Source organism: Cottoperca gobio, chromosome 8 (genome assembly GCF_900634415.1).
Source record: "Cottoperca gobio chromosome 8, fCotGob3.1, whole genome shotgun sequence".
NCBI classification, from domain to species: domain Eukaryota; kingdom Metazoa; phylum Chordata; class Actinopteri; order Perciformes; family Bovichtidae; genus Cottoperca; species Cottoperca gobio.
Window position 1 is genome coordinate 16,417,694 of NC_041362.1, and position 15,312 is coordinate 16,433,005.

Sequence of the window (15,312 nt, forward strand, 5' to 3'; positions counted from 1 at the left end):
TGTACAAGTTTACATCATTGAGAGACCCGGAGAGGGAAAACCGTGACTACGCATGCGCCAACAGTTTTCTGTTCCAGCTGCTGTTGATACAGTGAATTGCCGATGGTGATGTGGATGAAATAACGGTGTCTAGTTGGTCAGCTTTGGGTGGGGAACTGGTGAGATGAAACTAGTTTTTATTTGGACATTTTGATATTGTAATTTAGTGAGTCGCCTCTTAAAAGAGTGTTATATTTATTTGCTTTGTTTTGACTTTACGGGGAGAAGCAACGGCAAGCTAGCGCCAGGCAAAGAAGGCTAGCTAACGTTAGCTAATAGCTGCAGCGCTTGGCGTAGTTGATGCTCAGCTGCCGACACTTGCCAGCTTTATAAAAAAGAGGCAAGTTTCAGGGGTTTAAACAATAAGCCAGTGTTTAGATAAGTGGTTGGATGTCGTTTGAATGTTAGCGCTTTGCCAATTCACTTTTTTTTACTCTAAAAGGTTTGCAATCGACTTGAGAGGATGAGCTAAATTGACGCTTTGATTCAATCATCGCAGATCCAAACTGCAGAGGAGGTAAGTGAAGCAGCAGGATGGAGCCATGAGCACTGAACAACGGCTACCATTTTTCAGTTTAGCGGATTTTCTTAACTCTCAGACCGTTTTAAATATAATAATCCAAATCAGCAGTGCTTAGATTTTCATTAAACATGATGTCACCCTTTCTCTAAAATGCAGCACGACTGTGTGTGTACTGTTCTGAAGGCTGAACGCTGGGGAACCTGCTCCCTCGTTGTTTGTAGGATTTGTTATAGCTGCACTTAACATGAGTTGTGGTCACTGTTAAGTAGCCCTGTGGTCTTTAGTGCCTCTGATGGAACAACGCCTCAATGGCTGAATGCTTTACAGTATGTTTCATGCAGCTCTCTACCCTTAGGACATATGATTGCCTGTCACAAAGACTGCTGATTCGATTGAGGTCAAAGTACAATGCATGTTTTGAAACCTACCCATGGGTGCAGTCAGCAGGATTGATGAGTTGCCTCTCACTCTTGTCTATGGCCCACTGGGAAGCTGCGACCTTTGTTGTTGTTGTAGGTGCGAGCTAGTGCTTGTATACAATAAACACAGACCTCACCCTATATTCATTTTTCTGTGTAAATATTTTTATTAATATGACAACCTGTTTTGACTGATTTACATGCCTCCAACCTTGGATTATAAACAAGTGAATAGTCTTATTCATCAGGCAATATGGCAAAAAGATACCATGATCAATGGTAATGCAATAACACAATTTAAAATGCATTGTTATTATACAATATCATACTGGAACTGTTTGCTACATCAGAAATGATTTTGTGAGAAATTTGACTTGTCATTGCTTTCTAATGGGATAAAATAAGAAATGATGACTGATACACTGCCCAGCCCTTAATAACGCCAATTTTTTGAAACAGTAAATAAATAATCTGGTGGTGTCTTTATTTTATTTCTTTCACAAAACGGCCGAGGTATTCAGAAAGTTGTGTAGTTAAGTGGGCTGCCCCCTCTTAGTCAATTAGTCAACTATTTGGTAGTTTTGGTCGACTAAGTAATTTCTTATGCTTTCTTCATGCTGAATTACTTATTTCCAACAAAACATATGAGCCAATATTAATATTATAAACAAAATTTAAAGTAGTGCTTTTGCAGGATTCTTTGGGGAGAAACTTAGTTTTACAGATCTGTCGATTTAATTGACAAAAAATGTCTTCAGTCGAGGACAGCCCTAGTAGTTAAACATATTCTGATGTGTGACACGCTGATGTGTTCCGAGGTGCTGCATTGCCACAAGATTGAGGCTTTGGCAAACAGCACGAGTCATCCATAACCACATTGAGCGTCTACCTATATTTAGCTGGTCCACTGGGGTGTTTGAAAGTTATTGTGAAATTAGTTTTCACTGTGAATGATTAGATTACCGCCTTCCTGGAATCCACACCAAATAATATATAATGCGGTGGTGTCTTTATTTTATTTCTTTCACAAGACGGCCGAGGTATTCAGAAAGTTGTGTAGTTAATTGGGCTCCCCCTCTTAGTCAATTAGTCGACTATTTGGTAGTTTTGGTCGACTAAGTCATTTCTTATGCTTTCTTCATGCTGAATGACTTATTTCCAACAACACGTATGAGCCAATATTAACAATATTAATATTCTAAACAAAATTTAAAGTGGTGCTTTTGCAGGATTCTTTGGGGAGAAAGTTGATAACCACTGTCGTAGGACCGCTTAGCGGGATCACGGTTGTTAGGGTTAGTTTAGCCAGATAACGCAACGATATCCTGGCTATGTTGAACTCGCTTTGTAGTACAGGCCCCAGGTGTTGTCCTGTGTGTAAATACTCTGTCACATTCCCAAGAATGGGAGAGATGCCACAAAAGAAAGGCTGTAAGAAGATCTTCAGCAGTAGTGAAATCAAGGTACTGTTAAATAAACTCAAAGTAGATATGTGATTTTCCAGCACTGATGTTAAAGGAGAATCAAACGGCATCTTACAGCAGTATGTAAGTCATTCAGAAGCTGATCACACAGAATATCATTTTCCAAGGTGTTTCATAATGTAAATTGGGATCAATGGATTAATAGTATTTCTTTAGCCCCACAAATTTGATAACCCAATTATTATAATTACTCTAAATCACATAATTATCTAAATAAAATTGTATGGTATTCCTGTTTTGTTTTTTCTTTTGCGTTTCTCAAATTTAAAACGTATGTTTCCTTGCGTTGGACAATTTGTGGCTTCTGAAAACAAAATGTTTTTTTCTCATCTTGGTAAGAGTGCTCTCGACCACTCGCAACACTTTCGCTTAACTAAGAGAAGAGCAAAAATAGGAAAACTTTGGTGAATCCCGGAAATCAATGGGTACTAACAAAATATCAACAAATTGTGCATACGATCAAAAATGTTCCTGCAAGAGGCCCAGTGTGTCCCGTCTTTCCCAGCTACAGCTCTGGTGATGAAATGGCTCCCTTTTCATAAAACAAAGATTTGTGACGCAGAACAGAAACTGGTTAGAGCAACTTTATCCATTTCAAGAGAGGATGCATTTGCATGAGGTTGCATTATCGTTTTACAATTGTTTTAAGATAATTGCAAGAATCTATCTTATTGCATCATCTACAGTACCTGAGGCCACAGACCTGAACTTTTAGGCTGGGTTGTGGAAAGGTGTTGTGAAATGTGTTCGTATTTAGCGTCATGTCTAGCTACACTTCTTCCTTCCTCAGCAAATCACAGAGAAGAGAATTGGGTCAGCAGCCCTCAGCTCATTGCTGTCTCTCTGATTTGCTGTGTTTCAGTGATCCCCCACCCCCCCTCCATGCGTGGGTGTATTTGGTTTTTATACTCTTATCAGCCTCTCCCCACCCACCTACCTTATGCCTCCTTTCTTCTTTTTTTTTCGCTTTTTGATCTCTCCTCATTTATCTATCCACACAATCTCTTTTGCACTGTAGATCTGTGCAATGCCCTACTTTGATTTGCTCTGTATCCTTTTCTGTTTTCTCTATAATCAGCAGATGCTGGCTTTAGATTTAGGTCTTAAACGGTTCAGGCCTGTTAAAATGCATTCACACATAACAGTGATTCATTCAGGATTTATAACCTGGAAAGTTAGGTTGTGCAGCTGCTTGTTGAGAACGCTACTAAATTAAAATGTTATGTCTAATTTAGTTTGCATTACCTAAAGAGCATCTTCTTTCATTAAGTCTCATATACGCCCTTTCTTCATACAGATGGGTCAACTTTGGCGGCGAGACATCACCCTGTCAGAGAGGTTGGGCAATGACCCTCCGGTCGGCTTCGCCCCGGGGCCCCCAGCCACGGTCGCCCCACAGCAATCCAACACCTCCTGGGTACCAGAAGCCCCATTGGTCACACCAGAAGGGCCAATTTTCCTCATGACCTCCACTGCACAAACTATATCGGGTTTTTTCGTTTGGACAGCTCTTCTGATCACATGTCACCAGGTAAGGAGAGCATGACATTTAAAACGAAACTTCTAACTTCAAGATTTCAGGTTCTGTCTCTACAACTATTTATTTTGTCCAACAGCTGCTATGTGTACTGTGTAAGCACCTATGAGAAGGTCAAATAGTTAAGCGTAATACTGTCAGGAGTTTGTAAGATTTTATTTGCTCGAGTGGTTATTATTATTGAAATGAATGAGGATTTTTGTATTTTATATACGCTGAACTATTATTAGTCTGAACACAGCCGAAGTATTGTAAATCCAAGACATTAAAGATTATCTGCTTGCTCATTGTACGTCACAATGGATCAGAGCAGACCCTAATACAAAGTATGAAGTGGTTGCATCTGTTTTCTTGCCTTTGAGCACAGCCTTTAGGAAAAAGGTCAAGCTGAACTACTGGGATGAAACTTAAATCTTGCTCATGCTCTCTCAAGTCTACCCACTGTTCTCCCTCTTTTATTCAACCTTTGTGTACTGAAGGTACAAAAAGCTCCTTTTCAGCAAAAGCAAAAAAAAAAAAAAAAACGTAAAGACATTCACACCAAGGAGCATTTTTCCATGAGCCCCTGTTACTCTACGGCTCTATTTATGCACAGTCACACACTAAACACATGCAGGCACTTAGGAAGTTTTACATCTGTGGGGAGGAGACCTCTTCCACATACTGAAAGATTTTCCATGTACCTCACTAATTGTTTTACGTTGACTTAACACTGTGCACTTACACTAGGATATTCATGTGTCGTACACATTTAGGGTTTGTGTAAATGGAATGACACAAAAAGCATAATTATTCGATTAATCTTTTGGTCTATGAAATGAAAAGCAGGAAATCTAAAAAAGATTTCATCCATTATGAAAATCCATTATCAAAATAGTTGCCGATTAATCTTTTCTGTTGATCGACTAATGGATTAGTCGATCAATCATTGCAGCTGTATAGCTAATTCTTATGAATGACAAAAGCTGGATTGACTGTTTTTAGGGAAGTTTACCTTCAGAATAAGTTGCCCCTTTTAAGCTTTAGAAACAAATGATGGACTTTCTCTCAAACCATGTGCCTAGTTGTTTATGAGAGGCATTGTATGCCTCTATTTGATAGCCAACAGTAGAGAGATGACAGGAAATGAGGGGACAGAAAGGTAAGGAACGATTCTTTGTCGGTGCCCCAACCCCAAGGCTAGTGATGTGAGGAAAAGCTACGAAAAAATAAAGTTGTAAAGGGACATAGTTTAGTCTCGCGTTTTGACAGTTTAGAATAGTGTTCAAAATCTCTGGAGAATTGAAGTGTTAGTGTTAGTGGTGTACTATAGTGCACAAGTGCTGTCTGCCTTGTTTGTGTGAGTTTATCAGCCCTCATGTTACAGTGAAGTATTTAGTAAGCGTCTCTTTTATGTAAGTGAAATCTACTGTACCCCGAGGCTTAGGTTAATGATTTGTCCTCCATTGTTCTTCATGTACAGGCTTAAGAGCCCTGTGTCGCTCTGGCAACAGGTGCTCCTGGCTCGACTTCGGCATGAAAGAGCAGGGGATGGGTTGTGTGCGTGTGTGCGGAGGAGGTAGTAGGGTCACCTAGCAACAAGCCCTGTAAGCGGAGTGCACTGTCTCGCTTGGTGTATTGTCACCCGCTGTTTGTTATTCTGCCAAAGGTGTGTGTCTGTTTACCAACCAGGAAAGGTGAGAGGTCGGACATTGTGTAAATGGAAAGGAGTCGGATGGAGCAGCAGAGGTGCTGGTGACAAAAGGCTCACCCTGTTCTTCCTGCCGTCTGCTGCTCTGAATAGAAGTCATAAAAGCTCAGTATCAATTACACAACACACACTTTTCAGACAAACAGTTCTCAAATATCCAAGTTAGGAAAATGTATACTTGGTGCACTTTGACCTGTACAGTTTTCACGAGGTAGTTCCAGTTAAACACCTTTATCCACCACGTTATGAGCTGTGGCTTCACAAGGAGGAAGTTGATGAAAATACTAACTGTAAGAACTGTAATTTCCGGGTTTTAATTCTGGGACTCATTCCTGCGGCACTCTATTGCAAAGCCAAATGATTCAAGATGATTCAAGATGATGCGTTCAAGAATAAATGCTCCAGCTGCTCCCATAGTGATTTATGGAAGGTTGATGTTGTAGCCAAGTTTAAAACCTTCTGTTTTTGTATTGCTGATCCAAAAGAAGAAAAGAGAAAGGTCTTATCCACACATATGGACATACAATAATAACCAACTGGGATAGTGTGTGATGTCCGATGACTTCAGATCTGCCTCATTTTCAGGCTCTGTCACTTGTTCACCTAATTTGTGACAGAATCATAAGAAAATAACATGGAATAGATATTCACTAAAGTATAGGCACATGTGTTTTTTTTACTCATTGCAAATTCCTGGTTAGATAATGGTGTCTTTCCTGGGAGTATTTTACAAAGCATTTTAAATGTTACATTTCTGATTTCTTCCCATCCTGTTTTCTTTCTCTCTTCTTTATAGATCTACATGCATCTACGTTACTACAGCTCTCCAAATGAACAGAGGCACATAGTTAGGATCCTCTTCATAGTCCCCATCTATGCCTTCGACTCCTGGCTCAGCCTTCTTTTCTTCACCAATGAGGAGTATTATGTGTACTTTGACACAGTCCGAGACTGCTACGAAGGTGAGTGGATTGACTAACGCAGTGCAAGGAGCTGGTTCACTCATTTCTATCATTATAACAGTATATTCCCCACAGCGGAGGGAGTGAGTGTTTTGTGTTGCAATGTGTCTTTTGACTCCCAGTAGAAAAAAGGGTGTGAGAATTTATGTGCCGTGATATACCCCAGCAGCAGATGGCCTTTGCAGTGTCTTCATTTACAAAGGTTGCCATCTTTGTCCTCATGGCTCCGTGGTCCTTTTGGGATTGCAGGGGAGGGGAAACCTGTTTCCTAGCAACTGTATGAAAACGAGCAAATCCATGGGAAGACTTTTAAATGGCATCGCACTTGTGACTGAGGCATTCACTAACAGGAATTCCTCACAGTAATATAAATAATTAAGAATAAAGAAAAACCTTATGACATACTATAGGTATGTTGATGGCACTTTGCCTTATTATACCATCATCATGCTTTATTAGGATAATTGCCTGAACATGCTTGTGGTGCGGACACTATTAGTTGATCTATAGGGAGGCAAAGACGCCAAACATCCGCTGGTTCAAGTTTCTCATTGGGAGGATTTACTTGAACTGTTGGATAATCCATTTCGGACATCAGCTTGGATTCAGAACTTGTAATGGGCTCATAGACCAAACAAATAATTAATTGATCAAGAACATACTTGACAGATTAAATAAAAAAACAAACAATGGTTGCAAGGCTGCTTTGAGATATTATTACATACTATTATTATATACTATTAGATATGACAGAAGTGATAAACAACTAACTTTAATGAGGCACAGTATTGACATGGTGAGCTTTGTCTCCACATTTAAGGATCTATATGTTACATTACATTACAGTTCATTTAGCTGACGCTTTTGTCCAAAGCTACTTACAAAAAGTGCAAACAATCATGAGGATACAGGATGTTGTAGCCCTTATTTGTTAAACTCTTGGATATTTGTGCTCTCAAAATCCATGTTTTACTTATTTTCATCTGCAATCGACCGTAAAGATAAAAAGCAGTGAAATGACATTTCAGAGTGCAAAAATTCTGAATGTGTAGTTGTGCAACATTAACAAAGCCAACACTGTGCTGCTCACTGTGTTCTGGCAGGTTTGTCGGTGTGCGTACAACCACAGACTTACTTTTGAACTCGGCCACTTTAAACAGTAACCAGCGGAGGCGGCGGGGAGCTGGTATCTGTGGGTTACCCTTAAATTAGCCTGAGAACACCTGGGGCAGCAGATGAGAAAACATTCTGCTCTCTCAGGGACATCAATTACTGGGATCAGTGTGCCGTCCAGTTAGGTTTATTTTCAATTGTATGTTACTCCTCAACAAAATGTCCAATAAATTATTCGTGTTTGCAGAATAGCCAACGAAGTATTGAGCAGTACACAGGAGAGGACGTAACTGTTCTGTACACTTCTTTGGGATCACCGGTCTAAATGTATAAGGATCCATGACAGACGTGTTTACTGCAAAAGTGAGCAGTGTAGCAGGATTAGGTTGATTACATATCTGACCAGAGGAGAGAATATAAAGGGATTAGAGACACACCTGGTGAAGCTCAGCACGAAGGCCCATAATGCTGTGGAGGGAACACAAAAACATCACATGTTAGAATATGATTTCTATCTTTATTATCAGTACTTGTAACATGTAACACATTGCATGGGTGAATATCGCAGCCTTAATGTGTGCAGATTACTTGTGTAAGATCTGTATTGTTTATCTGAACCATTTGTATTGTGACAATATTTGTGTGACGTGACCATAAGCTTTCTTCAGCGTTTTGTTTTCTTTAACAATGTTTTCATTGGCGTCCCTTACAATTATGCTAAGGCTTACACCTCACTCAAAACATCACCCAATCATTTCTAAGCCTGCTGATGGAGGGTGACTCACCTTTCTGCCTTTTTAAAATGGCAAGCTCAGCGGTTCTGAAACAAAATCAGCAAAACATATCTGTAATTACCACCGTTACACTGTGGTTGACAGCACTGCATAACTAACCGACTGCTGCTGGAACTATGGTGCATCAATATGTTTTTGGAGGCTGTAAGAAATATCCATTGTTTTCACATCAGCAACGTTAACATGATATTTTTGTAAGAACCTTTAGTATAAATGCAGTTAGGTTGGGGGTCTCTGCTTACTTCTGAACCAAATCAGTTAATCCTTGATATGATATGGAACTTCTGGATAGGGTGGTGCTATTTGCAATTTTCCTGACGAATGGGCGACATTTTTATCTAATGCAGTCTTCCAGTTACAAAATGTCAATTTTTATGGCCGTTTGATCTGGGAGGGATTTATACATATTAAGGTCTAAAACTATGTTTTTCCATGTGTGACACTCTCCAGCCTTTGTCATCTACAACTTCCTGAGTCTGTGCTACGAGTATCTGGGAGGAGAGAGCGCCATCATGGCTGAGATCAGAGGGAAACCTATCGAGTAAGTCTCGTTTACTCTCATCTTAACCTTTTTTGATTCCATTCTCTTTCTTGCTGGTATAAAAGTAAGTAAGTAATTTCATGTCAAAATAGCTTCCCTACTTTTCCAACAATTTTGACCCGTATGAACCTGCACTTCACTTTAGGTCCAGCTGTATGTATGGGACCTGTTGTCTGTGGGGCAGGACGTACTCCATTGGTTTCCTCAGGTTTTGCAAACAGGTACCAATCACCCTCTCGGCTCATATACTGTACATTGTTTAATATTACTCAAAGGGTGTCATAACTATGTTTTACTGTTGCGCTTTATGGATAGAGGAACTGTCCAGTGTTAATACATGTTTTATCATTTTTACTACAAATTCTGCATGATATTTATATCCATGTAATTTCCATACGGTATGAAAATGTTCTTGAAAGGAACTTAAACTTGTTTGAGGAAATATTTATGATATTAACATTAAATGTGCTTGTCATTGAAAATATCGCTGTCAAAAGCTTTGTACTCGGTTTAGAATGTAAGGGACTATTGGACGATTAAAACAAGCTGGTGTAACATTGCTGCTTTTTACTGATCTGATATTTCTCCTGACAGCATTATTCTCTTTTTTCCTTCCATGTCAACTTCCCCTCATTCTCTCTCTCTCTCTCGCTCTCTCTCTCTCGCTCGCACTTCCTCAGGCAACTCTCCAGTTCTGTGTGGTCAAACCTCTGATGGCAATGATCACTGTCTTACTTCAGGCTTTCGGGAAATACAGAGATGGAGACTTTAAGTATGTTTCCACAACAACTTAGCCGCTGTCATTCACAGCATGGACTTCTCTCTGCGCAGTGATTTCTTGTGTCACACCACTGACACTGACCAACTTCAGCCAGGGTTCCTACAGATCCTTAAAAAGTCTTAAAAGGGATTGAATTCATTAATCTAAGAAAAAAGGCCTTAATTGGTGATCTCAAAATAATTTGTAACATCTATTTTTTATTATTTAGCATTAACGTCACACAGATCCAGATAGCGGGAAAAATATGTGTAGAATTAGTCTTCAGTTTCATTCCAAGTGGCATTAAAAAAGTCCTAAGAAGTCTTAAATCTAATTTGCCTTAAACTGTAGGAGCCATGGTCTTTTTAGACCATAATGTCTGAGCAGCTTTGGTTGAACCCAGAGAATTCATATCTGTAACACGTAATCATTTTCAAAAGGTATTAAATCAAGTCTCTAGTTATCGCTTCCGTGTAGTTCTTAGGTTATTACTCTAAAATCCACAATGAGAGCCTGTAAAAAAATATCAAGAGTGCTGCTTTACAGTCCAAATCTCCATCCTTTTATGTAACAATCATCATCCTTCACAACGAAGTGCTGAAGCTTCTACAGAACTACGACACAGAGGTTTTCACTATTTGTCCAAATGAAACTTGCCAACATGAACTTGCCTTATGCAGGTTCCAACTGATTTGTAAATCCATTTTAACCTCTTTGATGCTTAATTTAAATGGTTCCAGTTTATTTGTTTCCTCACTTAGACATTTGGGATTTGTGTCGTGGCTAAAGCACATTCTTTTTTCTGTCTCTCTCCTCCAGCGTGGCTAGTGGCTACCTGTATGTGACCATTGTCTACAACATCTCAGTCAGTCTCTCGCTTTACGCTCTCTTCCTCTTCTACTTCGCCACACGTGAACTGCTTGTCCCCTACAACCCCGTGCTCAAGTTCTTCATGGTCAAATCAGTCATCTTTCTCTCCTTCTGGCAAGGTAAGAAGGCCACCGTCTGAACTTTTTAACACGGCAGCACATACCCATTTATTCTGACACATTATTTTGTTGTGCAGTCTTTTGGTATGTTTTATCCAAATATTGTGTACCTTTTTATAAAAAATGTAAATAAATAAAAAGTGAATTTCCAAGAGGCAGGCAAAATAAAATGGAAACCTGTAATTGTGCAAATATTCTAGTGGGTGCAACAATATTACAAACTGTATTTAAAAGAGTGTTTCATTCATGAATTCTTTTGTTGCCTCTGGATGGTGTTTTTGCGGCTGCCATTTCTTTGGGGGGGGTTTTGCTGTGAAATGGTCTGATTCTATGAAATAAAATCTTGTAGTAGAAGAGGTTGAAACAGGCCCTGTCACCTCATCTCTGTCTGACTTTAAGTTCACATCAGCTTCCTTCACCCTTTTGTGGATCATGTCTATTAATATGCCAACCGTTTCACATTTTGTGATCGTTCAATTTTTCTCTGCTTCTGATTTCTCACTCCTGTCTCTCTTTGTACGATCCAGGGATGCTGCTGGCCATCCTGGAGAAGTGCGGAGCCATCCCTCAGATCAACTCGGTTGACTTCTCCATGGGCGAGGGAACAGTTGCCGCTGGTTACCAAAACTTCATCATCTGCATTGAGATGTTCTTTGCTGCCGTTGCTTTGCGCCATGCCTTTACTTACAAGGTCTACATGGATAAAAGGCTGGACTCGTATGGTAAGAGAAAGTGTGTGTGAGATCGAGAAACTAAAGCAAAATATGTAGGCTATGAGAAAGGGAGCCTGTATGTTATAGTGTGCATTATAATCAGTGTGCTCTGAATGTTCTGAACTGATCTGACCTCACTCTTTGTTTCCCAAACCTTTGTACTTTGATTACTATCTTTGACGCTCTCTGTACATTTTGAGTCTTTCTCTTTTCTTCTGCTTTTCCATTATTTTCATCTTGACTTTCTTGTATTCCTTGTCTCCTCGTTCTTTCTTCTTCACTGTGCTGCACTGAAAGGCTCATTTCCTATCTATGGACAGTACGGTAGGTCTGATGTTAGCTGTGTTTCTGTATGTTTGCCCCGTTAAAGCGCTTTTTGTTTAGCTTTTTTTGTGTTGTGATTGTGGTTAAATGTCAACATTGTTTTAATTTCAGCAAGAATCCAGTTTATACATTTACACAAATTGTGGGTTTATAGCTGTCTTGTTTTGTATCCTTATGTTGATTTTGCAGTCAGTAAATTAAAGTTAATTTTGTTTGTCTATGTCAGTGGTTCCCAAACTTTTTCTGCAGGGCTCCTCTTTTGTATGAATGTTTTCAAGTCACAAACTTGTCCATGTTATGCTAGCAGGGCTCAAGCCTTGCCGCGCCCCCCCTGCAATAGCTCTGTGCCCCCCACTTCCTACTCGGGCTCAGTGGTCCCCTCCAATTCTTTGTCCCAGCAGAAAAATGTTTGTGTTGAGAAAGAAAGAAAACGCTAAGGACTGAAGAAATGTAAATTAGTAATGTAAACTGATGTTGAATCATCGCCTGCCTAGTGGTATATCATCTTAACCTCCAATAATATCATACTACCAACTGTTGCTTTATTATATCATCTGCATGTCTGACTTTCAGGCCACAGATTTATTTATTCTATCCTGCTGATTGAATTTTGAAAATTCACTTCAAGCATAGTTTTTGTATGTTTTTCAGTCATCTGTCACCTTCCTATCTCCCGCCCTGTTTATCCAGTTTTGCATCTCTTTATTAATATTCCTCTCTACGCCACCTCCAGGTCGCTGTGCCCCGATGAAGAGCATCTCCAGCAGCCTGAAGGAGACCATGAATCCGGGGGACATGGTGCAGGATGCCATCCATAATTTCTCCCCAGCTTATCAGCAGTACACCCAGCAGTCCACACTGGAGCGAAGTGGGGGGCCACCTCTCTCCCGCAGCCACAGTAACCTCAGCACCCGCGGGGACAACGAAAAGACCCTCCTGCTCAGCTCTGACGATGAGTTCTGAGACTCAAACAGGCACTCACTTTACTCTTGTAGCCCAAATTAAAATGTTATCACCCATGTGAGACAAATCAGATCTTTTGTTGCTACCTTAACACGGAAGATCGGATTCTGTTTTCTATTGTTTGTTTTTATTTAGACAACAGATCAGATTCATGTCAGACTTATGGAACTATTGTTAAAAGACTGCGGGAAAGGATTGAGTGTTTTTACAAGGAAAGAGAGGTGCAGTAGGGAAAAGGGTGGAGAAGTTGTTACGAATACAGTCGGGGAGAAGAGAGGTCAAGATGTTTAGGCATTAGGTTTATGAACCGGCCAAGTTGTCATTTGTGTTGATGTCATAGAGGCCATTACTGACAGAACTACCATATCACATGGGTACAAACAACCGTGCCTAAATATAGGGTCCTTATGCTGCACTTTAAACACCACAGCAAAACATTTACGAGGTGTATGCCAGAGCAAATAAGTGCCATCTTCATCTGAAACACACAGCCTCCTTCATTTTACAGTTTTTATATTGATTCTCAATCCAAACTTCTCCTCATCCCTCTGCCAACTCTGCCTCCTAACGAAACATTGCCAAATAGAAGGAGTCCCCTGTGCTCCAGTCTTTGAGACACGCTGTTTTAAGATTTAGAATTGATTTATGGTCAAGCAAAGCTAAGGAGCCTTTGAATTCCCAGGCTTCATTTTAATATATAAGAGTTTAATCTAATTTTTATTTATTTAAATGTTGTACAACCTTGAAGGTATCACTCATTTAAAGACTAGTTTGTTGGAAAATTGTTATTCCAGAAATGTTCTTAATATTCTGTGTTTTTTTTGTCGTGGGTTCATATGAAGTGACTCAAAAGTGTAATTGTATGACTGGGCAGCTGTTGGCCTGACTTGGGCTCCTTGCGCATTGTTATTGTTTGTTAGAGCACTGAGGGAACAGCTGTAGGAGAGATTGTAGTGTGGGCAGGGAGACTGAAGGACGACACCCACACAGATTACAGATTACTGAAGAAGCAACACTTCCCTGCAGAGCCGGCCCAGCTGTGATGTGCTGTGGATTGTAATCCCATAATTAAGGGAATTACGAGCAGCACAGATCAGGCCTGCCTCTGCTGGTATTGTTTATAATGGCATCACTGCTATAGTAGTAGTGATTTAGTCAAAAATGTGTCGGCGGTCGGTTTTAAATGAGACAACTCAAATCTGTAAAGTGAATATATGGGTATTAAAAGTTGATTTGTTCAGGGACACTAGGAGTGATGGATGGTAGAAAACATCCTCAAATGAGTCAGTCCCGCCAGTCATCCTCTGTTTCCTATTAGTAGAGTTAATTGCCATCAACTAATGTTTAATATGCGTTTTAGCAGGGGCAAGTATAGAAGCTGCTTGTGATCGTGATCGTAAATATTTGATTGCAGAGCACAGCAATATAAAAGCTGAGTAGATCCTTTTGACGGGTGACATTACGCCTCTAATTGTGCGATCACTGTTTTCCTCTTGATATGTCGAGTACAGAGTCCAAACTGATTTTTACATATTTACTAAAGTCTATTGACTGCAGGTAAACAAACAGTTTACTGTGAGTAATGAATGTAGTCCGGATTAAAAATGACAAAAACACAATCAACCTTCTAATGGAAAATCAGTTAGCAGAATAATGAAAGTGTTGAAAAGTTGGTTTCCTGCTGTGACTGCTAACCCATATCCCTACACTCAATTATTAACGCATCACTTTTGTATCCGGCTTTCCACTGAACAGGTTTTGCTTCAGTTAAAGGCAATGTTGAGTGAATTTGTTCTTATATTGTAACACTAATTTAGTAATATTGAAAAAGTGAAAGTCACTGCCTTTTATTCAAACACAGGCTATGTGATTTAAAAGCTGGATGTTTAATCACATAGCTGAATATATTAAACCAGGAAATATTACTTTATATCAGAAAGGAAGGAATGTTGGAAATATTGCTAAATTAAGCACTGTGAAACATGATGGCTGTAATGGCATTGCTTTGTGTAGTGCTTTAGTTTAATATTTTAATTTTCATATATTATACGGTTTTATTTCTGTTGTACCCTTTTTTAATTTGTATATTGGTAATATTATCTCTTGTTTTGATGCTTAAATGGGTTCTGTTGGTGTTGAAAATAAAGTAAAATACAAATGCAACCAAGACCCAAGCCATTTATTCCAGGATCTTCATCTTGTAGATATCATCACATATGTAATATTTTGTGACATTGTACAATGATTCTACTTTTATAAAATACAATCTAGAAATAGCTACCAGCGTCCACAGAATGGAAATGCCTACTTCTGAGTATTCCATCCAATGAATACAAAACTATGGGACGCCATCATGAAACCAAAACATGTACATTTCTCCCTTTTGGCCTCTGATTTTACTCTCAAATGAGAACACGTGATTCACAGAGCAGATGTGTATTCTGCAGCAGACAAACAAATG

General features: G+C 39.6%; 1 protein-coding gene across 3 annotated transcripts; it reads left to right on the forward strand.

Moving 5' to 3' along the window:
- The first annotated feature begins 54 nt into the window (after positions 1-54).
- LOC115012268 (transmembrane protein 184B-like) lies at positions 55-15,014 on the forward strand. 3 transcript variants are annotated; one of them, XM_029437805.1, is made up of 11 exons: positions 55-158; positions 482-556; positions 3,763-3,996; positions 6,489-6,654; positions 9,012-9,102; positions 9,248-9,323; positions 9,783-9,874; positions 10,682-10,851; positions 11,379-11,573; positions 11,862-11,888; positions 12,622-15,014. In XM_029437805.1, the coding sequence occupies exons 3-11, from the start codon at positions 3,763-3,765 to the stop codon at positions 12,849-12,851; spliced, it is 1,281 nt and encodes a 426-aa protein (XP_029293665.1). In that variant the 5' UTR covers positions 55-158; positions 482-556; the 3' UTR covers positions 12,852-15,014. The 3 variants fall into 3 exon arrangements, with proteins under 3 accessions (XP_029293665.1, XP_029293667.1, XP_029293666.1); XM_029437806.1 differs by lacking the exon at positions 55-158 and adding an exon at positions 195-379 and having other exon boundaries at positions 12,622-12,851; XM_029437807.1 differs by lacking the exon at positions 11,862-11,888.
- Positions 15,015-15,312: the final 298 nt, after the last annotated feature.

What these genes read in the sequence shown, in the direction of transcription:
- LOC115012268 (XM_029437805.1), top strand. Translation starts at nt 3,763, where the DNA reads ATGGGTCAACTTTGGCGGCGAGACATCACCCTGTCAGAGAGGTTGGGC. An exon ending in TAAAAGGCTGGACTCGTATG is followed by an intron (nt 11,574 to 11,861) that starts GTAAGAGAAAGT and finishes CTGCACTGAAAG; the next exon opens with GCTCATTTCCTATCTATGGA. An exon ending in TCCTATCTATGGACAGTACG is followed by an intron (nt 11,889 to 12,621) that starts GTAGGTCTGATG and finishes CGCCACCTCCAG; the next exon opens with GTCGCTGTGCCCCGATGAAG.